Source organism: Diabrotica virgifera, chromosome 1, assembly GCF_917563875.1.
Source record: "Diabrotica virgifera virgifera chromosome 1, PGI_DIABVI_V3a".
Taxonomy (NCBI): domain Eukaryota; kingdom Metazoa; phylum Arthropoda; class Insecta; order Coleoptera; family Chrysomelidae; genus Diabrotica; species Diabrotica virgifera.
This window is the reverse complement of record NC_065443.1, coordinates 316203257-316231007: the sequence shown is the minus strand read 5'-3', so window position 1 is coordinate 316231007 and position 27751 is coordinate 316203257. Positions and strand designations below refer to the sequence as shown.

The window sequence follows — 27751 nt, the reverse complement described above, 5'->3', positions numbered from 1 at the left end:
TTTAGTATTCGCGGTTTTCTTTTTCTGTTGTTCTGAGTTAATTCCTTAATTTTTTTATGTGTGTTAAAACTATCATGTCTTTTTTGGTGTTCTTATATTTCTGGGCATTGTTATTTTAACCATTGTTCTTTTGCCTGCTTAATTTTGGATTTTATTTGTTTATCCACATTTTTGTACATCTGCATCATTATCTTTGTTTTTATGCTGATGTCTTTTTAGATACATCAGCAACTCTATATACATACAAACATCAATAAATAATAAACAATATAGTTTATTGACCTTTTCAACCATACAAGTATGAATGAAATTTACAAAAATATATAACATATAAAATTTACACAAGGTTTATGCAGTGTATATTCCTAAATGTTTTTTAAAATTTCCTGCTTTATTTCCATGTGAAATTTTATAGTATGTTGTTTCAAATTGCCTAGAAGAGTAAACTCCTTAAAACAAATTTAACAACACTTTTATGGTCTTTCTCGAGTGTGTATTCTTAAATGCCTTTTCAAAACTCCATCATGATTGCTAAATTGCTTAGAACAAATTTCACACTTGTAAAGTTTCTCGCCAGTGTTTATCTTGTAATGCCTTTTCAAGCTTTCCTCTTCACTAAATTGATTAGAAACAAACATCACACTTGTATGACTTTTCTCCAGTGTGCACCGTCAAATGTCTTTTCAAACTATTCGAATGACTAAACTGCTCAACACAAATTTCACATTTCTATGGCTTCTCCCTAGTGTGCAGTCTCACATGTGTTTTCATAGTAGATACGTCAGCAAACCGCTTAAAGCAAATGTCACACTTGTAAGGTTTTTCGCCAGTGTGCACTCTCAAATGTTTTTTCAAATTTCCATCTTCACTAAATTGCTTAAAACAAATTTCACACTTATAAGGCTTTACTCCAGTGTGCACTCTCAAATGAGTTTTCAAATGACTTGTTGTAGTAAACCGCTTAAAACAAATTTCACATTCGAAGGGTACCTCACCAGTGTGAATTCTCAAATGTTGGTTCAAATTACCTACATGAGCAAACTGTTTAAAACAAATTTCACACTTATACGGTTTTGCTCCAGTGTGTATCCTTAAATGCGATTTTAACTGTCCATTTTGACTAAATTGCTTAAAACAAATTTCACACTTATACGGTTCTTCGCCAGTGTGTATCCTTAAATGCGTTTTTAAATGTCCATTTTGACTAAATTGCTTTAAACAAATTTCACACTTGTACGGTTCTTCGCCAGTGTGTATCCTTAAATGCGTTTTTAAATGTCCATTTTGACTAAATTGTTTACAACAAATATCACACTTGAATGGCTTTTTTCCAGTATGTATTCTTAAATGGTTTTTCAAATTTCCCTCTTGACTAAATTGCTTAAAACAAATATCACACTTGAATGGCTTTTCTCCAGTATGTATTCTTAAATGGTTTTTCAAATTTCCCTCTTGACTAAATTCCTTTAAACATGTTTCACACTTGTACGAATTTTCTCTGATGTAAGTGGTTAAAGATTTTTCTGATTCAGTTTTAACCACACTCTGAAGAAAACCTAAAATTAAAACCAAATCATAATCAAACTTTGCAGTTCATAAAAAAGTAACAGTGCTATACTAAATGACCATAACAATATCAAAATTAAGGCATAAGTTCATAGGAAAAAGCTTTTTTTTTCTACAGCCGTCTCGAAAATAAAACTTTCGGTATACCTATTTATTAAATCGAAAGTACCATTTTACACAACTCGTACCGAAAGTAGCTACTTTCGGGACTAATTTTTTCACTTTCGGGACACTTTTTTTACTTTCGGGACGATTTTGAGTAGCTAGGTAAAGGCTTTGACAATAACATCAACTGACATGATTTTTAATCGCTTATTTGATTGGTGCATTTGCAATAATCTTCAGTTATGTGTTGAGAAGTGTTGTTATATTAATTTTTGCCGTAAGTTAAACAGAATTGATACTGCTTATCACATAGACAGTAAACCTCTTAGATATGTCTCGTCTATTAGAGATATAGGTGTTATCATGGATGAAAAGCTCTCATTTGTCGAACATAAATAAATAATTTATTCACCTTTTGTGTCATACATGTATGAAGGTAAGTCAATATAGAATTACATAATAAATATTACATAATAAAGTATAAAAATTACACAAATTACTTGCACACTTAAAATACAAAAAAAAAACAGAAATAATACAATACTCTCATATCCGCGACTACCCCGCTGTCTCTTGGATAAATTCGTCCAAGGAGTAAAATGCATTATTCAACAAAAACTCTTTCAGCTCTTTTTGGAATTTTCTTAAGTTATTTTGATTTTTTAAACTTAGCGGTAGTCTATTATATAGAGAAGGGCCAGTATAGTGAGGGAATTTTTTTAAAACCGGCATGGTTACATTTCATCAAACGAATTTTGTCACAGTTCCTCGTAAAGTGTGAATGAAGATCGCTATTTTTCTTAAACAGTTCAACCTTCTGGAAAATAAAAGTTAACAGTTTATATATGTACACGGAAGGTACCGTAAGAATTATTTTCTGTCTGAAAACTTCCCGACAACTGTCACGGTAATTTATGTCAAAAATTCGTCTGATAATACGCTTCTGTAATAGAAACATGCGCAGACTTTCGGAAGCTCGGCCCCAAATAATGATGTTCTGCGCGATACGGGAATTCAATAACAATAATAAAACATATCAATTCATTATCCGTAAAAGCTTCTAAATTACTTGGATTTGTTAAAAGAAACTCTAAATACTTCTCTATTGATGCTGTTAGGTTAATCTATTGTTGTCTAGTCAGATCTATATTAGAATATTGTTCGGTAGTTTGGTCTCCGTACCATCAAATTCATATTGACACTATTGAAAAAGTCCAACATAAGTTCCTAAAATACTGTGCTTATAAAACTCAGACTTATATTGAGAACCATGATTACACTGGGATTGAGCAACGTTTATCATTAGCTCCCCTTAGTGTTAGGCGTGATATTTCGGGAGGTGTCTTTGTTTTCAAAATCATTAATGGACTTATTGATTGTCCCAGTTTGTTGGATAGTATAAGATTTAATGTTCCATATCCAGGTTTACGCTACAATGTTACCTTTAACACGGCCTTTCACAGAACATCCTACGGTAGTAACATGCCTTTAGATAGATATATGTGCTTCCTTAACGGTTTTGATATGGATCTGTTTAATATAAGCCTGGGCCAACTGAGGAGATCTCTTGCCATGTGATAATTAGGTTTCATCTTGCAATGTTGTTGTATTTTATTATTGTATATGTGTTTTGTATAATTTTATTGATTTGTTTCAGTTACATGTGTACATTTTATATTTTATTTTTCTAACTGTTATGTTTTGAATATCTTGCCTGGTGATTTTTCAAGCCGCTTTTCTTACTTTTACTTTTTATATTTTAATGAATGATTGTACCTCATTTTTTATTGCATTCATTGTATTTTTACTGTTATGGGGTTTTCCCGTGGGTAAATAAAAAAATAAAAAAAATAAATAAAATGATTCATCTTAAATGAATCATGTCATTTAAGATTCGTGTGTGTTTTCACCAAATTAATATCTCAAAAAATAGTAAAAGTGCTGACACGTCTAACACTAATTTCAATACTGCAACTTCTGTTAATATTCCTGACAATATCAATGTAAATAATTGTTATAATTGTGTTATTAATATTCATAAGTAGATTTCTCTAATGTTGAATTCATGAGAGCAACTTTTAAGTGTTTAATAAAAGTTCATAAGTAAAGTTTATTTTAATGTCCTAAATATGAAACCAATCACTGCTCGTCATAAGAGAAGAGATCTCATCACTTTCTACAACATCCTACATGGAAAAACTGAAACTCCAGAGCTTCTTCAAAAAATTAATATTCATGTCCCACTAAGAACAACCAGGGCTACAGGTAGGCTTCCATTACCCAATCCACCGTATGGTCTTAACAACTTCCTCACTAGACCTGCCAGATTAGTAAACCAGCACCAGCATTGACCTTTTCCAACTTATAACAAATTCCTGAGTCAGGTTTTAGTAAACATTAACAAAGTAAGACTTATTCTGTAATTTAAAAGTTTAAAAGCTTAACATAAATTGTAATTGCCCGTTTATAAATAAAATAAATAAATAGATACGTTAGTCCAAGCATTAAGCTTGTCACGCACGTGGAGCCAAACTATAATATACAGTGTGTCCAGGGATGGGGTGCCCAAGAGGAAAAACTTTTTTATTTTCAATTTTAGCGAAAAATGTCATTCTTGATAAAAAATTTTGCTTGTTCTAAAACCCCATAAAATGAAATAAAATTCAAGTTTTTCAAAACCTACTTAATTTTTTAGGTAATTTTATGTAAATCACCATACATTTTTGCACTAAAGTTTGAAATCGTAACAATAATCTAGTGTTGTTAAATTACAATGAAGCTTTAACTGTCAACTCCAATAAATAATTTGCGAATTGGTAGTCTTTTTAACAAGCAAATGTTAAGCATCCAACAAAGAATTTATCTTGTAAAGTGTTATGGAATTGGAATGACAATTCGCAAATTATTTATCGGAGTTGACAGTTACTAAGCTACATTGTAGCTTAACAACACTAGATTATTGTTATGATTTCGAATTTAGTGCAAAAATTTATAGGGATTTACATAAAATTGGCTACAAAATTAAGCAGGTCTTGAAAAACTTGGTATTTTATTTCGTTTTATGGGGTTTTACTCTAGATCTGTCAAAGTGAGATATAAGGTTTCTAGGCATTTTTAAACGGCTCAATTCAAATTTAAACATACTGAAATAATGTGTAAATACGCTAATTACTTGAATGTGACCAAAATGGGCAAAATGATACAAAAACGATTCAAAGTTTTTATCATTTTCATGTAAAAACGCTCTAAAATGAATATCAACAACAGTTTTGAAACCACCATAAGCGTAGATATATTTGTACGTATTCCAAACTTTTGGACATATTCTATATTCTATTCATGGACTATATTCTTCGGTGTATTTTGTCATAACGTCTTTTGCTTCCTCGTTCAGACCAGCTGTAGCACCAAGATGATGATGATCTTAATGCCCTCTTAATTATCTCCAATGTGCACCCTCAAATGTATTTTGAAATGTTCTTCTCGACTAAATTGCTTAGAGCAAATATCACACTTGTAAGGCTTTTCTCCAGTGTGTATTATCAAATGTCTTTTTAAATTTCTTGCAATACTAAATTCCCTAAAACAAACTTCACAGCTATACGGCTTCTCCCCAGTGTGCACTCTCAAATGTCTTTTCAAATCACTTGTTGCAGTAAACTGCTTAGAACAAATATCACACTTGTAAGGTTTCTCCCCAGTGTGTATTCTCAAATGAATTTTCAAGCTAGTTGGTTGTGTAAACGTCTTGTAACAAATTTCACACTTGTAATGCGATTCTCCAGTGTGTATTATTAGATGATTTTTCAACTTTGAAGCTTCAATAAATTGCTTCAAACAAATTTCACAAGTGTAAGCTTTATCTCCAGTGTGTCTTTTAATATGCCTTCTCAAATTTCCAGCTTCACTAAATTGCTTAAAACAAATTTCACACTGGTGAGGCTTTTCTCCAGTGTGTATTATCATATGCCTTTCGAAATTTCCAGCTGCACCAAATTGCTTAAAACAAATTTCACACTTATAAGGCTTTTCTCCATTGTGTCTTATCATATGCCTTTTCAACTTTGCAGCTTCACTAAATTGCTTAAAACAAATTTTACACTTGTTAGGGTTTTCTCCAGTGTGTCTTATCATATGCTTTTTCAAATTTCCAACCTGACTAAATTGCTTAGAACAAATTTCACACTTGTAAGGCTTTTCCCCAGTGTGCACTCTCAAATGTGTTTTTAGAGAACTTACTTCACAAAATTGTTTAAAACAAATTTCACACTTGTAAGACTTTTCTCCAGTGTGTCTCATCATATGCCTTTTCAAATTACCATTTTGACTAAATTGCTTACAACAAATATCACACTTGAATGGCTTTTCTCCAGTATGTATTCTTAAATGGTTTTTCAAACGTCCCTCTTGACTAAATTCCTTTAAACACGTTTCACACTTGTACGAATTTTCTCTGGTGTCTGTGGCCAAGGATTTTCCAGATTTAGTTTTGACCACACTCTGAAGAACACCTAAAATTAAAACCAAATCATAATCAAACTTGGCAGGCAGATCATAAAAAAGTAAGAATTCTATTCGCTCCGTGCGTGACCACGGTGGGGATACACAGAGCGTTTACTTTGTAATTAGATATACCACATTGAAGGAAACGCTAAAATCGTGTAACGGGTGGTTCTTTCAAGACGACAGACTCAGTAAAACACAGGTTAAAAATAAAGTAAATATATTAAAGATAATTATACACAGTTTAAAACAAATAAAATAAAATATAATTCCATCTTCTGCAAAGGAAAAACAATATTAAATTTTATTAGTCATCCGATCATAATAGCAACATTAACATAATACGATAAACCATATATACAATAACAATCCCGCGACGTTAAATCAACATAGCCCTATATTCCGATCCGGAGATCATTCCTCGCTACTACCGCCTACTGCGATAACGATCGTAGCAAGACCCCACGTCACTACGGTGGCGTCTACCTAGGCATAGTTCCACCTCACAAACGGTGCATCTTTGCCAAGCCAGCTAAAGCTCGTTCAATACGCGAGCAACAGCTGTTGAGTCATGGTTAGTTCAATACGCTACCCACGACTCATCTCACTCATCTTTTCATTCTCCTGGTTCGCCTTAAATATGCTCTAGCTGCCACTACTCCTTCGATTTCCTCCAGCGGTGCTATGAAGAAGGAAGGCGCAAACACTGACACTCCTTCGGTCGTCTATGGTATCGCAGCTCATCGCTTGCCGAGGTATCATATCGTTACAATCGGCAACATTGCTTATTATTCCACTACAGTAAGATGCTTAATCGTCCATCGGCAGCTTCAACAAATAATTTAAGTTCGGAAATTACTCATTTATTGTACCCTCGGAGATCCGTGGAAAAAATTTACACCCAAAATAACAAAATTCAGTTTGGCAACACTGTGTGAATGTTGATAGTATCATATCCCTTTTAAGATAAATACAACTGTAATTTAGTCCAAACAAATTGAAGGGCCAAGTGGAAGAAGGTGTTCTGTAACATTTTTTTAAAAAACTTAGTTTTGTCATGCAAGAATGTTTTAAGTACCTATTTATCATAAATCGTTATTGCTTTAACTCTATCTAGCATAGTAACAGCAGTACACAAACGCATAAGGTGTTAAGTGCAGTAAAATTATTAATAGATACTGGAATAAGGAGTCATGGGCACATAACGCCTTGTTCCATTCATAAGCTACGTTGTTTATTATACATTGCAAATGCAACACTGTTTCCTCCTTCCGTCACCTGATGTCTCGAGGTCATAATAAACGTTAAGTAGGTACAACAGAACAGAACTATTCTCGTCATTCCTCTAGTGAATTCAGTCGACTGTCGATGAGTAATTTTTAACATAATTTCTCTCGCTTAGAAGGAATTATTTGGTTGCTAAATAAATATTTATATTACAAACATATTGGCGAGCTATTTATCGTTTGAACAAAAATATGTCTCAACGTGGAAAAAGGTTGGTTGAAAAGGCGCAATCACAATATGCTGATTTAAATTATTATTCTTTAAATACCAGTAATGGCAATGAAATAGAAGGTATGTATTTTTTTTAATTATTATAAATTAAATTATTGTAAATAAATAAGAGTGATTATTGTAGATAACGAAATTTAATTTTTAGTTGACACTCGCCACATATTACCTGATAAAGAACAGGTTTCAGATTTGCCAATGACACATATGTATGGATCAAGTGGCAGTGAATATGTTTCCTGTAAAGGAGTGCCAAAAGGGGTGGAAATGGAGCCAAAATCCATAAATGAAGAAGATAGAGATTTGATTTCTTCAAATATTAATATTGAAAATAAGATGGAAGGTAATTATTTTTTAATTGTGTGGAAGCATGAATTGTTCAAGTTTAAATACTTTAAGTTCTAATACTGGTACTTTTTAGTTGACACTCAACAAATGTCTGATGATGATTGGGTTCTACATTCACCTGCGTCATGTTTATTTGAATCAAGTGGCAGTGAATATGTTCCAGGCGAAGAGGAATCCAGTGATGATAGTGACAGTGTAAAATTGGCAAGTATTGGAGTAAGTAGTCGGGAAAATACTGAACAGGGAGTGGGAAATCTTGAAGCAGAAGAGAATATTACAAACGTAAGCTTAGAAGAGGCCAGTTCAACGAATAATCTTCAGACATTATCTGTAGAGGCAACAAACACCACTGAAAAGATAAACATTTTTAATGCTAGCATAATTACAAAAGGGACAAAAAGAATTAAAACTTTTCCAATCAAAATAAAAACTAGCAAGCTTAGGGTAAGAAATCCCGATACATGGAAAAGAAGAAAGGCATTACTTGCTAGAGAACAAGGCAAAGCCTACACATCCAGCACAGGTAAAATTGTACCAGCAAAAATAGCCAGTTTAGAAAATCTGTGTACGGAAAAGTGTAGACTAAAATGCAGCAGTAAATTTAAGGATGAAGAACGAAAATCAATATTGAACAATTTTTATGCACTTGACATTAACGGAAAAAATGCTCTCTTATTTAAAAGTATTATTCCTAAACCAGTAGCACGTATCAGAAAAAATGCAATAAAACATAAATCTGTATCTTATCGATATACTGTTGTATCCAATAACGAAGAAATTTGTGTGTGCAAAAAAGCATTGTGTTCGTTATATCAAATAGGGATGAACAAGTTAGATGTCATTAAAGGCAAGCTAGCCACTGGAGCATCAGCTCTATCTCTCGATAAACGTGGTCGACACTGTAATAGGCCAAACAAATTAAATGATCTTGTAAAACAGGAGATAATGAATCATATTTTAGAATTCCCTACAGAAGAGTCGCACTACTCACGCACCAGTAACCCCAACAAAAAATATCTGCCACCTAATCTTAATATGTCAATCATGTATCGATTGTACATTGCTAAATGCAAGGAAAAACAAAAACCCGAAATGTATTTTATAAAAAAATCATTATATGTCAAAGTTTTTTCTACAGAATTTAATCTATCGTTTAGCCATCCAAAGAGCGATACATGCAGTATTTGTGATTCAGGGAAAGCTAGTGAAGAGCACCATGAGAATATTAAGATAGGATTCAACTTGATGAGTAATGACCGCACTAAAGCAAAAAACGATATTACTGTGTGTTACATTACAATGGATTTGCAGCAAACTATGCCTTTACCAAAGATAACAACATCAAAAGCTTTTTATTTGCGCCAAATATGGTTGTATAACTTGGGTATCCATGTTGTGACAGTAAATGGACAAAGATCTGTTTTTCAAACATGGACAGAGGATGTAGCAGGTAGAGGTAGTTCTGAAATTGGAAGCTGCTTGTGGAATTTTATTCAGACATGTGATGATGTTAAATATAAAAAACATCTAGTAACATGGTCGGACTCTTGCGGTGGTCAAAATAAAAATTTTAATTTAATTATTTTGTATCAGCTAATGATATTTCGAGGTTATTTTGACAAAATAGATCATAAATTTCCTGAAGTCGGCCACACGTATTTGGACTCTGATCGCGATTTCGGAAGAATTGAAAAAGTGCTTAGAAGACATGGAACTATAGTTACACCGCAACAGTACCGGGAAATAATTAAATCTGCCATCGGTAAGAATTGTATGGTTAATGATATGGAAACCTATTTTCGTGACCTTGATAAATTAGGTACTGAGCTTGGCCTGATAAACAGAAAAAAAATTTACTTAATCAAAAGGTTCGCTTCAGAGATGGCATTAAGTGGATTCGAATCGATGAATTTGGAAGCTATCTATACAAAGAGTCATATGATAAATATACTTCATTTCTTAAGGTTTCAATATTTAAGAATAAACCAAAGGTACCCACAGAAAATATTCACTTTTCTAGAATTTTAGAGAAGACTGGAAATATATCAGACAAAAAAATTGCTGATATTGTTACTCAGTTGCCATATATTTCAGAAGAACATCGTGGATATTACGAACGTGTGATTCGTGAATATGAACAAAACAGAAATGCTCCAATACCGCAAAAACGTCAACGAAAGTAGTAATATCTATTTAAAACATTTTTTACAACTTTCAACAATAATCTAAATCTGTTACTGAGTTTATGAATAAATAAATGATTTTTTTTTGTAGTCAACTCTTTATTTCGGTAAATAGTCTATTCCTTTTGGTACTTGGTAATAATAGAAGAAGGTGTTATGTACAATTTTGTTAAAAAAAGAAGGGGAAACTGATAGTATTAAAATACTTAATATATACCAAAAAACTTATTACTTATGTCCTAACATAAACCCTATAATATAATAGTTCCAGTGTTCTTAATAAAAAAATGTCATCATTCACTAAAAGTGGATTATCCTGAAAATTAGTTTTTGTAACTTAACACCTTCTTCCACTTGGCCCTTCAATTAATATATTTTTTTGCCAACAAAAATGAGATTTTTCAACCAAATAATGTTTCAAATATGATGTGCAAAATAATTTTTAATTGGGTTCTGCTAATGGGCTTGCTTTTTTTGTCATTAAAGTAAAAAAAACTTGAAATTTCACTCATTAAATCATTATTGTCCGGTTATCGTCTTAATTATTTTAACTGTACTAATATCCGTCGAGTAATTCTGAATGATTAATAGGTTGTTAAAACATTTTATCTGTAGCGGCTTCTGGAATATCTTAAAAATATAGAATTTCATTGATAAAATGCGCATATCCCACCGATCTTCGCTTCGACCATACAAGGAGTAGGTAACGTAATACCATTGTTAAATTACCGGCAGTGGTTATCTACATCAGTTGCTTATTGCTTATTATTCCTCGTTCAGTGCTTCCCTCTCTTGAACTTTGGAACCACACCGCTCAGCAGGATTAAGAGCCCGTTCACATGAGAGGCGCTTAACGGGCGTTTTGATAACGCGCGATTACAACTACAGTGAAACCTCGATAAGTCGGCCCCCGATAACCCGGAAGTCCGGCTAACCCGGACAGATTTTCATCAGACAAACATTTCAACAATAAAAATGTATGTATTATGTTAAAACATTTTATCTGTAGCCGCTTCTGGAATGTCTTAAAAATATCGAGTTTCATTGATAAAACTTGGCTTCGACCATATTATAATATTTGAGAGATAATGGGTATTTGTGTAATTTAAACTATACGGTAAAAATGACTCATGGCACACGGCGGTTCATTATCCATTATCGGGCTATCGCAAACAACAGGCACCTTTTATTCCTTTATTTATTTTCAACTGTCTTTTAAAAAATTATTTTTAGAACAATGGTCTCTTAAACTTTAAACAATGAAAGAGCCACTGTTCTTAAATAACATAACATCGCTCCGATGGCAGACGAAATTGACACAACCGAAACTGACTGAGTTTTTTTTACCTAGAAATTAAATTAAATTAAATTAATATTTATTGACGGAAAACTCCATTTTACAATTAAAATTAAAAGTCAAAATTAAACATTGAACACAAGTTAACTTACATTACTTACAATTAAACTAACGACATCAAAAAATTAAAATCAAATTAAAATAATTCACGTGAAATAGTCCTTTTAAAAGCATTTAGTGTGACTCCCATAAAGTCTATATTTGGAAACTCATTTACACTAGAAACAATTCTATTTAAAGGCATATTTTCTGCATGACGTGTATTGCACGATCTAGCGGATAGCAAGGGACATCTTCTCAAATTCCTAGCTGGAACATAAAAATCTATTCGACCCAGAATGCTAGGTGCAACAATAATACCATTTAACACCTTAAATACGAAATTAAGGTCAAAGTATCGCCTGCGATCCTCTAGACGGTGCAAATGAAACATCTGCATGACCTGACTGGAATTCAATTGCATTCCTCTAGTACCTAATCTATACCGCAGATATCTTACGAATTTATTTTGAATCGATTCAATTCGATATTTGTGATTCTCATAACTTGGACTCCAAATCACTGAACAATACTCTAGTAATGAACGAACATAACTCAAAAACAATCTCACAATTACAAACAAATTATTAAAATCATATGACATTCTGATGACTAACCCTAATGTCCGATTAGCACGCGCAATAATGGCATCATAATGGTCCACGAAACTTAGCTTACTATCCAGCAACACACCTAAATCCTTAATTACCTGAACCCTAGATAAATCCACATCTCCTATCTTGTATTTAAAATCACTGGTGGTCTTATTACGTGAAAAAATAATATATGAGCATTTCGAAGCATTCAATCTAAGATTATTTTCCTGGCACCAATGTACTAAAGAATCCAAGTCTCTCTGCAAACCCTCACAATCAGATTCTGACCTAATGCATTTAAATATCTTCAAGTCGTCTGCAAATATCAGATATTCAGATTTAAAGTTCCTACCAATATCATTTACCAACAACAGAAAAAGCTTAGGACCCAAATGGGAACCCTGCGGAACCCCTGACACGGCTTCAAATCCATTAGAAACACATCCTGCTGATCTTACTTGCAATGTTCTTCCTTGCAAATACGAAGTAAACCAAGCTAATAAAGAACCAGTGATACCAAAGTTTCTCAGCTTTGTAATTAAGACATTATGATCTAGTAGGTCAAAGGCCTTACTGAAATCGGTGTATATAGAGTGCACCTCGTAACCCGCATCCATTGCTGTACCTATACTATCGATATACAAAAAGAGGTTAGTGAGAGTAGAACGTCCGCCTACAAATCCATGTTGGTTGTCCGTAATAATGTTCCTAAAACAATTATCCAAACTTGGCAAAACCATTTTTTCAAATACTTTAGATAAGGCTGACTGAATACAAACTGGCCGATAATTTTTGATATCACTATGATCTCCTGCCTTGAAAATAGGACACACAAAGGAATGTTTCCATCTGTTCGGGAAAATTCCCGTCTGGAGAGATTTATTAAGAACATATACTAATGGTTCACACAAGGACACTGCACTTTCTCTTAGGAACAAATTCGGTATCAAATCAGGGCCAGCCCCTTTATTGACATTTAATGACAACAACACATTCAGTAAATTGTCAAAAGTGACTTCGAGGTTACTAATTTCCACCTCCAGCTGTTGTGAGAAAATTTCATTACTCTCCAGGTTATCCAGAGATTTACCATTAAAAGTGCTGTATACAGTACCAAAATGTTTCGCAAACAACTCTGTTATTTTTTGTTTGTCATTCTCACTTTACTCACCTAGAAACATAGAGCCAGGGAGAGCACCATGTCCGTTGGTTTTATTTTTGATGAACTTCCAAAATTCACCAGCGTTCTCACTTATTCTCACTTCCATCTTTGAAACGTAAGCATTGTAAGACTGCTCAGTGAGTGATGAGCATTCATCTCTCAAATTTTTAAATTCAATATAGTGGTGATACTTATTTGTAGTTTTATATTTTTTATGCGCAATCTTTTTGGCAATGACTTTACTCTTAAGTTCAGATGAGAACCAAACAGGAAAATTCGATCTTTTTACAGATATCTTTGGTACAAAAAGTTCAATTGCGTTCCAAATAATGGAATAAAAAGCATCTAAAATGTCATTTACATCCTCTAAACAGTACAACTCAATCCAATTGATCTGAAGCAAATAATTATTCAAGGCACCATAATCCGCCTTGTGAAAGTTATAATAAATATTAGTTTCCAAACTGATATATTGATTATCAAATAATATTAATGCTTCAAGTGAGGGATGATACCTGTCACACGTCATTAAAGCTTCCGCTTTTTTTAGATTTAAATAAGTATCAGAGAAACACAGATCAAGAATTGAGTCATACTGGTTTTTAAAATAATTATATTGACCTAATCCTAAAAAATTGAACTCGTCACAAAACAAAATTTCAGTATCATTACTTATATTTTTAGCAGTCGTCTCACCGTCCCATATCAGATTTGGTAGATTATAATCCCCAAATAATACTAGTTTAGAATCTTTATACTTATTCATAATTAGTTTTACAGTATCAATGTGATTGGAATAAACATCCAATCTAGATCTGGGCGGAATGTAGACACAGCCAAAAACATATTTAATGCAATTAATAGTAATTCCAGCAAAAACCTGTTCTACATTTGAACTGGCAATTTCCACTAGACAAGAGCTGATATCACTTCTAACTGCAATTAACACTCCACCTCCTCTTGATTTCTCGCTGGAAATATGATCACGGTCCCGACGGTATACGGTATATAAATCACAGAAAACTTCATTACTTTTAATTTCAGGACCAAGCCAACTCTCTGTTAGCAAATGAACAATACTCTATCTATACTGTCTATACTACAACTATAATAGGTAAGTTAGATGTGTACTGTGCATATATATTTCATGTTGTTTTAATTATAACGGACTTTATCTATAAGTATATCGTATTTTATTAATTTTTACAATGCTCTCCGGTTAACCCGGATTTTCGATAACCCGGATCGGCTGCAGTCCCGATTAATCCGAGTTATCGAGGTTCCACTGTACATACATTTTACTTGATTTTAATGACCTAAAACGCGCGCATGTGAACGGTCTCAAATAACTAGGAACTTAAGTGACTATGCTACACTCTTAATGTTTATAAATACAGGTCTAATAAATTATCAGTAGTAATTGCACAAGAGCTCTAAAATTATTGAATTTTTCCCGAGTGACACCTTGACAGTTTTAATTTCACGAGCCTAAGGCGAGTGAAATTATGTCAAAGTGTCACGAGGTCAAAAATTCTATATTAATTTTAGGGATCGAGTGCAATTTGTTGCGATTATTTCATGAATAAAACTGTTCAAAACCAAAATTTTATTGTAATTTATTTATGTAAGTACAAATTAGTACAATTAAACACACAGTTGTTACAAATATGTATTTGACGGTTGAAAGTCATCACTTTTATAATTTTTAAAACATTTGTCATTAATGTCACTGAATGTATTTTTTCGTATCAACGAAGGGCATCTGACGTAATATGCTTAACGACGGGCAATTATCAAAAATTATCGATTTAATTTAGATTTCTGTAGCTTTCTATTGGCCAGAATCTCCTATGAATGAAATAATCAGTAGTAATTGCACAAGAGCTCTAAAATTTTATATTAATTTTAGAGATCGAGTGCAATTTGTTGCGATTATTTCATGAATACAACTGTTCAAAACCAAAATGTTATTGTAATGTATTTATGTAAGTAAATAAAACAGGATAAGATAAATAAAACATAATTATAATTTATTTATGTAAGTAACTTATATAAAACAGGAGACTATTATTTAGTATCTGTTGTCTGCTTATTAATATCTCAAGTGTATTTTGAGCAAAAAGAAAATAGAATTTTTATAAATGTAAAAGATAAAAATAATAATTTAGTACAGGGCCGGCGATAACGGGCCTGCAAGGGATACAGTGCAGGCGGGCGTCCCTGCTTGGAGGGCATCGAAATAAGCTTTTTATGGCTGGTAATATACAAAATACTAATTTAAAAAACAAAGGGCACCTATGCTAGTTTCGCAGGCGGGCACCTTATACCTTAGCGCCGGTACTGATTTAATATATACAGTAGACTCCGTCTGTTGCGAAAACTGAAATGACAAACTAATTACCTCATTCTAAGCCCATCTTATTATACAAATCAGACAACAATAATATTCTGCATACATAATATAATATATTCATATATTTGGTTTTCTAAGGGTTGGTTTCACCAACAACAAAAAAATTAATGAATTATCAAATCAGACAACAATAATATTCTGCATACATAATATAATATATTCATATATTTGGTTTTCTAAGGGCTGGTTTCACCAACAACAAATAAATTAATGAATTATTCATCGAATAAAATTTATTAGATGTTTATATTTTTATTTTGTTTCAATATAATTTTGATAATTTAAAGTTAAGCTGACAAATTTACTTTCTTATAGATATTTACAGCAAGAGTAACTTGCCAATTTATTCGAAGAGTAATTACTTATTTCATGAATTAAGTCTAACAGTTAGTATAGTTGATCCAAAAGATGGTATAACCCAGACATCCAAAGTGAAAATTATCCTTCAACACCAAATTGTTCTATATGGACGGCCTTATGCATAACTCGACCAAGCGCCAAAACATAGTTTTGAGATAAATGGCTTCAAAGTTTTTCGTTTCTTGGTTGCTTAATGGTCGCTTAATGGTAAGTGGATTAATGTCGCTTGGTTTAATTTTGTTTTTCTTAGTAACCGTTAACGTGACAATAACAGGGAGAAATTGGTAAATTCGTAGTTTTTTAAGTTTTTCGCCAATATTTCTAAATCTATGCGGGCTAGCATGAACAACCCTTTATACAAAATTGTTCTACATTAAATTTAAAATCAAAAAGGCCATATGCATAATCTTTTTAAAATGAATGATTCCAAAGTTACGGAGGTAGTATAGTATAACTGGTCCAAAAAAAGCCTAACCCAAACATCCAAAGTAAAAGTTTTCCTCCAACACCAAAATGTTCTATATGGTCCACATATTGTTCAGTAAAAAGTTACACCATTTCGAGCATCTGGTTTGGGAGGTTTATGGGAGAGAAGCCGGTAGATTAGTATTTTTTTTACTTTTTTCGTCAATATTTCTAAAACTATGCTTTAGCGTAAACAATGTTATATACAAAAATGTTCTACATGAAAGTTAAAACAAAAATATTCGATACATAATTGTTATAAAATCAACGGTTCCAGAGTTACGGAGGGTGAAAAGTCTAGGTTTTCAATACTTTTTATATTGTTTGGGCAATATTTATGATATAACTATACCAAAAACCCAGACATTCAAAGTGAAAGTTATCCTCCAACACCAAATTGTTCTATATGGTCCACATAATGTTCAGAAAAAAGTCACACCATTTTGAGCGTCGGATTTGGGGGGGGGGAGAGGTAGGAGAAGTAGGTAAATATAAAAAGTATCGAAAACCTCCACTTCTCACCCTCCGTAACTCTGGAACCGTTGAGTTTATACCAATTATGTATAGAACCTTTTTTGTTTTAAATTCTATGTAGAACATTTTTCTATAGAACATTCCTTACGTTAAAGCATAGTTTTAGAAATATTGACGAAAAACTTAAAAAAACTACTAATTTACCGACTTCTCCCCCCTCTCCCCCCCAAACCGGACGCTCAAAATGGTGTAACTTTTTACTGAACAATATGTGGACCATATAGAACAATTTGGTGTTAAAGGAAAACTTTTACTTTGGATGTCTGGGTTAGGCCATTTTTTTACCAATTATACTATACTACCTCTGCAACTTTGGAACCGTTCATTTTAGAAGGGTTATGCATAGGGTCTTTTTTATTTCAAATTTAATGTAGAACAATTTTGTGTAGAAGGTTGTTCATGCTAAACCGCTTGGTTTTAGAAATATTGACTAAAAACGTAAAAAACTACAAATTTGCAGATTTCTCCCCCCTCTCCTCCCCAAACCCAACGCTCAAAATGGTGTGACTTTTTTGGGTCTAACTATACCATACTATAATTTGACATTAGGAAAATGGAGAAATGTCAGTTATTGGTCGGATAACTTTATTCATAGAATAAACTACTATTTGCTATTGGTGAAACCGGCCATATGACATTTACTTCCTATAGTGAAACCATTCCGAACAATATAAGATGCTAAATATTGTTTGAATAGCGCTTTTGACAGAGTCAGTAGATAAACAGGACAAAGTAGACAAGCAGTGGAGTTTATTACATCACTAGCCTCGATAAGCACACAGATTTTAAGAATTTCTGTCTACAGGCAGCTTCTATATTTATTTATAGCCATCACCTTTACCAAAAACAGGTAATGAAGCACATTCTTCGATCTCATTTTCCTTCGTTATAACCAAATATGCCTCGTTATAGATGGTTAGAGTTTAAGGGAAAGGCGAAACCCAAGCGACTCCATCTTTAAACAAATAAATATTTAAAAATAAAATCTTTGGATTTCTTAAGTCTGAAACAAATTCTCTTATACCTATTCCCTATCCTTCTAAAATTTGCAAGGAAAAAGGGTGATTAATGCAGAGACGTGGGAAGTCTATAATATGCACTCCACAACACATCAATTCATCAAAGCAAATATCAACAAATTTGTTTCCTAGTACTCAATACGTGAGTAAAAACGCAGGTGGGCAAAGGCATTTAATATTTATTTACGATTCAGAGATGATTACCATCTCTCTATGGACCATTTCAACCTGTTGGTATCTTCAGGAGAGCCTGTAATGATGCTCTGACTCGAAATTAAATATTTTCGCCCCGTATGCCAATTACAATGAAATGGTTAACATTTAGACCAGGGGTGGGCAATTACTTTTAAGCGCGGGCCAAAATGAAATTTTCAAAATGTCTCTCGGGCCGGAGGACTATACCGGATATGTACGCTGTGCCCACGCGAATTTTTTTGGTGTAGTTTATTCCCTGCCCAAGAAATAAATACTATAAGTATTATTTTAAAGCATTTGGATAAAGAAATTTGACTGTTAATAATTAGAAAATGGTAATAATAAATTGTCCTACTTGGGAATACATGCAAAAAACTTGTGCCCAGTAAAATATGTCACGTAATTGAAAAAAAAAATGGTCATTATATTAAATCATAAGAAGATCCAGAAGAAGAACCAGATAAAAAATGAAGATATTGAACAAGTGGACAAAATGAAATACTTACTTAAAATTCGAAATCATAAATTCGATCAAGAATAGAGCAATTGAGGGTAGACTTTTTGAAGATGAGGACATTTCTGAGTCACCAAAGACTCAATCTGCAAATCTGATATTAGTTGATAAAATGTTGTATATCCACTCTATTCTTTTTTATGGTGCCGAAGCTTGGATTGTTAATGCTGACTTAATGAGAAAGCCGGAAGCTTTTGAGATGTGGCTTTTTGGGAGAATTTAGAAAATACCATGGACCGATCATATACGAACAAAATGATGTTGCACGAAATGGAAAGAGACAGAGAACTTTTGACCTCCATTAAAAGGAGACAGACAGCATATTTACGGCACATGCTCAGAAATGATATGTACGAGTTGTTCGAAGGAAAAAGGGGTCCTGGTAGACGACAAATATTCTGACTGAAACATTTGAGACTGGACCGGGTTAAACACACAGACGCTTTTAAGAAAAGCAGAAAATAGAGACCAATTTACAATGGTGTTTTAGCCAACCTTCATTAGTGGAGTCGGCGTTAGAAGAATAATAATAAATTAATGGTAATTAAATAAATCAGCTATTGAAAGATTTTATTTTCTTATTTATTTATATTGATACATATTTTGTAAATATACCTAATATTAAATAAAATTATAAAAAAAAAGACAAACATTAAACGTTAAAATTAATAGAATACTCATTATAAGTATAACTTCTATAATAGTTAATGCGAAACGTGAAATCGCGAATGTTTATGTGATATTATTTCTTCAAAATTGGGATCCAAATCACTTGTAGCAATCCTTAATACCGAGTGTAGATTTTCGTCAGTAATTTGTGATCGATATTTATTTTTCGTGGAAACCATCAACGAAAAAGTTCTTTCACAAATATATGTCGAACCAAATAAAACTAGGTATTTTTGAACATAGTTCAAAAAATGTTTAAAATGTTCTGTATTCAAAGCACCGTAGAAAGCACTCAATTCGTTTGATTGAAAATTTTCTTTTAATAAATTATTTGTCTGTAAGTCAATTAATTCTAGCTGAATTTCAACAGGAGCTTCTTGCACATCGAAATTGAAAGGTTGACTAATTAATGACAAAGGTTTTTCAATAGCTTTGAAATCTTGAAATCTTCTTTGGAATTCAGTATGCAGGTCTTGTGTTACTGAACTATATTTAAGAAAATCAGAATTTTTCAATAATTCTCGTCGTGTTTGTAATGATGGGAAGTGGTTTAATATTTTTTTATTAAAGTTCTCAGCAAATAAGTTTAGTTTTATCATAAATGCTTTGACATTTGAGTGCATATTGAAAGCGAACTGGTTTTTCCCTTGTAAATTTACATTAAGTTCATTTAAATATTTTACAATATCTACAGAAAAGGACAAATCGTTTAGACATGCCTCATTTTGCAATTCAGGAAAATCATGTAGTTTTTCTTTTATCGACAAGAAGGATACTATTTCATCAAGCAAATATTGAAATCTGTCTAAAACTTTACCGATGCTAAGCCATCTCACCTCAGTGTAGTAAGGAATTTCGTAAAAGTCACTTTCAATTTCTTTCAAAAATTCAACAAACTGTCGATGATTTAAGGCACGTCCCCGGATAAAATTTACAACTTTTGTCACAACAGTAACGGCGTGATTCAATTTTAAAACTTTTCTACATAACACTTCTTGATGAATAATGCAGTGTAAAAATAATATGTCTTGTTCTGGCTGCAACTGTTTTACTTTGTCGCTGATTCGTTTTAGTAAGCCCACATTTTTCCCTGTTAAACTAGGACAGCCATCCGTAGTGATGCTTACTATTTTGTTCCAAGGTAAATTTACTTTAACTAAACACTCTTCAACAGCGTTAAAGAAGTCTTCACCGGTAGTTGTATCTTTCATTGGATGCACACTAAGAAGTTCCTCGCGAATTTCACATTTTTTGTTAATGCCCCGAATAAATATTAATAATTGACTTGTGTCAGTAATATCGCAGGACTTATCCAACGCCAGAGAACAATATGTAAAATCAGCAATTATTGTTTTTAGCTGGTCGAGTAAATTTCCTGAAATATTTTCGATCTGTCATACTATTGTTCTCCTAGACAGGCTTAAATTTTCAAAAATATGTTTTTTTTTTTCAGGACAACATATCTCTGACACTTCTACCATGCACTGTTTAACAAATTCTGCTTCAGAAAAAGGTTTACATAACTTAGCAATTTTGTGTGCAATAACATAACTTGCTTGTGTGGTAGATTTCTCGATGTTATTTTGTTTGCTAAAAATATTTTGTTGTTTATTTAACCCGGCACCTGCCACGTGGCTTTGCAAGGCGCCAACTGCCACGTGGGGATCTCACAGCACCCCTTAACAATTTTCTGTGATCCACTTGTTTAAAAAACAAAATAATGTGTTGAGTAACACAAGAATATAAATAAACATGTTTTATTAACTTATTAGCCACTAATATGTTATAAAAGTTGAAAAATAAAATGAAAAAGGTGTTATAAGCAAATTAGCAAGTACCAAACCATAATAAATGAAGTCAAGTAAAATATCTAAAAAAATTAAGATATAGTGAGTATAGAGTCTATATTAATAATTTAAATCAGTTATTTCAATACAAAATGTAAATTTGACCTATTTATATCAAAAATACAAAAAAAATTTAAAACATAAAGTGCCAGATGATGACACCCCAATTCGACTTTAGAGCTATAAGTTCAGAATGACACTAAATAACCACTTTAAACACTAACACATATATACTATATAATATTATAGAAAGCTACTATGACGCACAGCTCGCTTACCAAACTTGAAATACCAAATATTTGATAAAAATATGTTATGGGGTGCTGGTAGATCCCCACGTGGCAGGTGCCGGGTTAAGTTTTTTGCTAAGTTGTCTGCAGCATTTTTAAGTTCTTCTAAAGAAAACGATGCATATTTTGGATGTTTTGATGTAAAATGCCTCTTTAAATTATATTCCTTGAAAACAGCAATGGTTTCCTGGCAAACTAAACAAATTGCTTTCTTACCAATGTTCGTAAAAAGGTATTTTTCTGTCCATGGCTTACAAAGGCTTACAAATAAATATTTTAATACAATAAAATAAAAACAATGTTTTCAAATTTTACTTACAAAATGTCCTCCACTTTTTCAATTTATTATATATTTGCAAAATAACACACACTGTATCAAAAGAAATATGAGGAGTAATAGGAAATAGGACCAGTGCTAAATCAAAATAAACTTATATGGGTCTTTCCAAGTAGTTGTAAAACTTCAGCAAAAAAAATCATAACAATGAATTTTATGCTGAAGTAGGTATTCCAAACAACCATACTTAATTCAGATTTAATAAATAAAGAATCATATTATTGGGACCAAAGTGCTGAGGTATTTAGATCATAAACTGTCAGTGATATGGTTGAAATAGATACCCAAACACCCAGTGCTTGAGACCTTGAGAGTTAAATACAATACTGAATAAACAATTATGAATCTCCAGGGATTTCCCTATATTTTAAAAGAAATTTAAAGTAAATAGTTACCATTAAACAGTTTTTAAAAATATAGTTAGCTAAGGCTGTTCGTAATTATAATACTCTCTATTATTTATACATTTAATAATTTATGTGAACACTATGCAAACTATTACTGTTGATTTCAACAAAATCACATAAAAGGGATTAAAAAGATTAGGTACTTGCAGGGTTTTTCAACAGGCCGGCTTTTGCCCACCCCTGATTTAGACGCTCTAGCAACCTCCATTAAAGGAAAGGCGAAACCCAAGCGATTCCATCTTTGAACAAATAAATATTTAAAAATAAAATGTTTGGATTTCTTAAGTCAGAAACCAATTCTGTTATACCTGTTCTCTATCCTTCTAAAATTTGCAAGAAAAAAGGGGTGATGAATTCAGACATGAGTTATAGTTATAGGTTATAGTTTAATAGGAATTTCATGGGGCACCTAATGTACCTCGTTACAAGCAAAACCAAGTAATACTTACCATGTTGACTTGTCTGATGTTCTTCATTCAAATCTAATTCATTGCAAATTACTTTTGGTTCCTGAATTTCCTCTGTCTTAACATCTGCAACTAAAGCTGTCGTGCTGATTTGATCGAACCAAATCTTTGAATCAACAATGTTGTCAACTTTATCAGTGGAATCATCAACTTTATGGTCAAGTTCAGAAAGCACTTCTTGTTTAAATTCATTTTTAATCCAAACTGGAGTATCTTCGTAATTCTCATCATCAGTTTTTATTTCGATTTTGCATTTTATATTAGATAATTCATTTTTGTATGAATCATCATCATTTATTTCCATTTTACTTTCTTCTTCTTATTATTTGGATTTGAGTTCACTGCACTGTGTCTTACAGTGAACTTTATTTTGCTCCTAACAATAGTCAGTGTAGATTTATGATTGTTGTGAAAATCTGAAAATAAACATTGCAGGCATAAATACATTTAACACTCTAAGAATTTGAACGTGTGATGGCTTGAGCACACGATGACATTCCAATGACTTCACTGAAGGTTCCTACTGCCCTGTAATGTGAGTTACCATGGGATTGCTCGAGCCACCATTGGAATGTTATCGCATTCTAGGGACCTAATGTTCAAATTCTTAGTGTGTGAAACTGGGGTAATAGTCTACAAGAAGTGCATGGTAAATTGAAAGTGGAATTACAAAAAAAAATTATGTATGTCTTTGTACTCACTTTATAATGCAAAAAACAGCATAGTACCCTACTGTCTAATTTACTAAACAATGAAAATAAAATGTCTATGTGGTCGTTTTGGGTTGTTTTTAAAACCTCCCCTTCCCCAGATTACTGTTTATAATACACATTTACATATACATATCATAATAATAATAATAATTGTTTAAAACAGCGCAGAGCCTTATTGGGTTCAAATCTGCGAATTGGAGCTGATCTTACCCTATTGCAACGTGAGAAAGTGAAGGCAGTTTATCAGGAATTGGAACACAGAAAAACACAGGGTGAAGAGGACTTGAGGATCAAGTACTTTAATGGGGTGCCCAGAATCGTCAAGAAATTTAATAATTCAAAAAACGATCATTGAGATTATATTTTCAGAATGCTGGGGGTATGTGCACCAAACTTCAAAATTTCAGACATGCTGTGGTTCTTTCTAGTTATGATATTATTATTATCATTGAAACGTGGCTTACTTCTAAAATCTTAGATGCTGAATTGGGATTGAGTGACTTTAATGTGTATAGGCACGACAGATACACTCAAACTAGTTCGAAGACTCGTGGTGGTGGTGTCCTTATTGCTATCCATAAGTGCCTTCATTCAATGATGGTTAAGCCTATCGATTCCTCTGTGGAACATGTATTTGCACAGGTCATGTGTGCTACTAGAAAGTTAATCATTGGTGCTGTGTACTTTCCTCCACTGTCATCTGGGTCATTATATGAGGAGCATTCCACCTGTATATTGGACTTAGCAGATAGATTCAGTGACTGTGAGTTCTGTATTTGTGGTGACTACAACCTACCTGAGGCATCCTGGTATAATCTTAATGATGGTGTAACAGTTGAGTGTCCTCAACACTATCCAGCAAATATTGTTTGTACTTGCTACAATTTTCTTAATACGTCACAAGTAAATACTTTGCCTAACCTTAATAATAAATTTTTAGATCTAGTTTTTTGTACGCAGAGGGATGCAGTTGTATCGATTTCTACTGATATTCTATTGAATACTTCTCAACATCATTCAGCTTATACTATATTGTTACCTGCAGCTAATTTAAATTTATTTCTTAAATATGATGTCTTTTATCATGATTTTAAAAAATGTAATTATCAGGTTTTAAATGAACATTTAGCATCAATTCCTTGGAACGAGGTATTAGATGTATCAGATATTAATTGCTGCATAGAAAATTTTTACCATATTTTATATGACGCCATCAATATGTTTGTTCCTGTCAATCGGTTTAAGTCATTGAACTTTCCAGTTTGGTTTTCACGAGAATTGATTGAACTTGTCATACAGAAAAAAATAGCTCACCGGAATTTTAAAGCATCAGGCAACTCATATGAGGAATTTTCAGTGTTAAGGGAAAGATGTAAATCATTACAAGCAGTATGTTATAAAAACTATTTAGAGAATATTCAAGCAAATCTTTCAAGCGATCCCCGCTCTTTTTGGAGACATGTTAATGCTACACGAGGGTCTAACGCTTATCCTAATGTAATGTCTAATGAAGGTGGGGATGTAATTCAGTGTGGTGAGGAAATAGTCAATATATTTGCCAATTATTTTTCGGGTACATATAATAATAGTGAGTATAATTTACCTAACTTTGATTTAGAGTACAGTGTAGATGTCCAAACTCTGGAATTTAGTCTGACAGATGTTTTTGAGGGAATTATGAGTGTAAAAACTACATATTCGTCAGGGCCTGATGGTATACCTGCAGCACTTATTAAGAACTGTATGTTTTCCCTTTGTAAACCTTTACAACAAATTTTCAATTTATCATTGTCATCATCTATATTTCCACATTATTATAAATTATTGTAAATAATTATAGAGGTATAACTATTCAATCAGCAATCCCAAAACTTCTAGATAAATTGGTATCGATAAATCTTACCTGGGCTTGCCGAAACATAATTATTGATGAGCAACATGGTTTTTCTAACGGAAAGTCAACTGTAACAAATCTTGTCAACTACCAACAATACTTGTTGGGTGGATTTGAGAATAAGATTCAGGTCGACAGCATTTATACTGATTTCTCAAAGGCATTTGACAGGGTTAATCATAACCTGTTGGTTCATAAACTTCATGCGTCTGGCTTTGGTGAACCCATTGTCAATTGGATTAAAAGCTTTTTGATGGGACGTACACAACAAGTTCGTATCAACAATTATGTTTCTAAAGAATTCCATTGTTGTTCTGGTGTCCCACAAGGGTCTCATTGTGGTCCCTTGCTCTTTAACTTGTTCATTAACGATATTGGTAAGGCTATCAAAAACTCACACTTTCTACTATTTGCTGATGATCTTAAGTTATTTCGTTACATACATGATATATCAGATAGAGATCTTCTGCAAGATTATGTTAATAATATATGTTTATGGTAGAAACAAAATGGTTTAAGCCTAAATCCGACTAAATTTGGTCGTATAAATAATCTAACAGCTAATAGATATGTTCTTAATGATGTACTCTTGGATTCAGTTACCGAGACTAAAGATTTGGGTGTATTATTGGATTGTGCATTGACATTTAGAAGCCATTATCTTAAAATTAAGGAAACAGGATTTCGCAATCTTGGTTTTATTTATCGCAACAGTCATGATCTCTCACCTACTGTATTCAAATTACTGTACTGCTCTATAGTGCACTCAGGACTTGAATACTGCTCTGTTGTTTGGTCTCCATTTCATCAAGTTTACATTGATGGATTGGAGAGCGTTCAGCGGAAGTTTCTAAGATCCTTAGCTTATAAAGCACAGACTAATATAAGAAATACTGAAAATTTCGTCATAGATTATTCAGGAATAATGTTTCAATTTAATATTGCTACGCTGATGAACCGCAGGTTGAGAGCTGATATGTTGTTTCTATTCAAAATTCTAAACAATGCTATCAACTGTCCGTCATTGTTGGATAATGTGTACTTAAACACAATACGTAGAACTCGACACACTGCACTCTTTTATATTCCTTTTCATAGGACTGAGTATGCTCGTCATTTTCCCTTGTCGAGAGTGCTCAGCTTATGCAATGAAATGCTACTTGATCCGTTCTGTCCAAGCATTAATGTCTTTAAAAGGCAGCTTCACAGTTTATTGATTTAAATATGTGATATTTTTTATCTTCTGTTATTGAATTTACTGTCTTATTTTACAAATTTTGTTGTTTAATTGTCTTTTATTCGTTGATTTTTGATGTTTTTGTATATGATTTTTACTTTTGCTATTTTTTTTTGTACTCGTTTGTAAATGGTTTGAAATAAATAAATAAATAAAAATAAAATAAATAAATACAGTGGAACCTCGATTATCCGTCTCGTCAGGGTACATACAGAAGTTGTATTGACTACATAAGCAAAAATTTTAATGTAAAAAAATAAAGAAAAAACTTAATTTGATTTTTGATGAGGACACAAACGGCTATCCATTGCTGACAGATAAAGAAATCGTTGAAATGGCAACAAAGGCGGACCAAACAGATTCAGAAGATGACACAGACTTAGAATTTGACTGTAGCTATGTTGAACCTATTGTAACTGACAAAGACTTGCCTAAATAATGTAGAGAAGCTGCATGGCATATGCAATAATTTATCGAGTGGTATTCTCAACAAGAAGAAGCCAATAAAGGACATTGCATGATCTTATACCGATTAAGAAATTCAGCCCTCACAAAATGTGAAGCAACAGTAAAACAAAGATTTCAGAATATTTTAAATTGACTCGATTGTATGAACACAAATCCCTCTTATATTGTCAAACAAACCATACAAATAAAATTTGAGAGTTGTACTATGGATTTTTAATGTTCTGTAAACCGTCTTTTCGATTATCCCTCATACCCTTGGTCCGGTACCCTGACGGATAATCGAGGTTCTACTGTATTAGCTGTTTACTTTGAATAAAGTTTATAAATTGAAATATAATTCTTGTTATGAACCAACTATAGAGAGGAATTAAGGGTAAAATAACAAGATGTTGTTAGTTAGAATTGGTTAGAATCTCACCAAAATCAAAAATACTGAGACGAATTTTCTTTTTTCACATCACATCCACCATTTTAATTTTCAATTTGACATTCTCAGAGTGACATTCGACACGACACGACACTATTTGACAACAACAGCATAGAAGTTA

At 32.7% G+C, this 27751-nt stretch overlaps 2 protein-coding genes across 5 annotated transcripts; one reads left to right on the top strand and one right to left on the bottom strand.

The window, feature by feature from the left end:
• Positions 1 to 256: 256 nt before the first annotated feature.
• Positions 257 to 27751, bottom strand: LOC126879251 (zinc finger protein 678-like). 4 transcript variants are annotated; one of them, XM_050642318.1, is made up of 4 exons: positions 27622 to 27736; positions 22874 to 23307; positions 5911 to 6182; positions 994 to 1556 (listed from the first exon to the last, which is right to left on the bottom strand). In XM_050642318.1, exons 2-4 carry the CDS (start codon positions 23193 to 23195, stop codon positions 1512 to 1514), a joined length of 639 nt encoding a protein of 212 aa, XP_050498275.1. In that variant the 5' UTR covers positions 23196 to 23307; positions 27622 to 27736; the 3' UTR covers positions 994 to 1511. The 4 variants fall into 4 exon arrangements, with proteins under 4 accessions (XP_050498272.1, XP_050498275.1, XP_050498274.1 ...); XM_050642317.1 differs by lacking the exon at positions 994 to 1556 and adding an exon at positions 1632 to 2488; XM_050642315.1 differs by lacking the exon at positions 5911 to 6182 and having other exon boundaries at positions 257 to 1556.
• LOC126878646 (uncharacterized) lies at positions 23986 to 25434 on the top strand. The gene has a single exon (XM_050641481.1). The coding sequence runs from the start codon at positions 23986 to 23988 to the stop codon at positions 25432 to 25434; it is 1449 nt and encodes a 482-aa protein (XP_050497438.1).

Coding starts and splice junctions, on each gene's coding strand:
- LOC126879251 (XM_050642314.1), bottom strand. CDS start 23,195: ATGGAAATAAATGATGATGATTCATACAAAAATGAATTATCTAATATA. Junction 6,183..22,873: donor ACATCAGACAAGTCAACATG/GTAAGTATTACT, acceptor TTTTAATTTTAG/GTGTTCTTCAGAGTGTGGTC.
- LOC126878646 (XM_050641481.1), top strand. CDS start 23,986: ATGTGCACCAAACTTCAAAATTTCAGACATGCTGTGGTTCTTTCTAGT.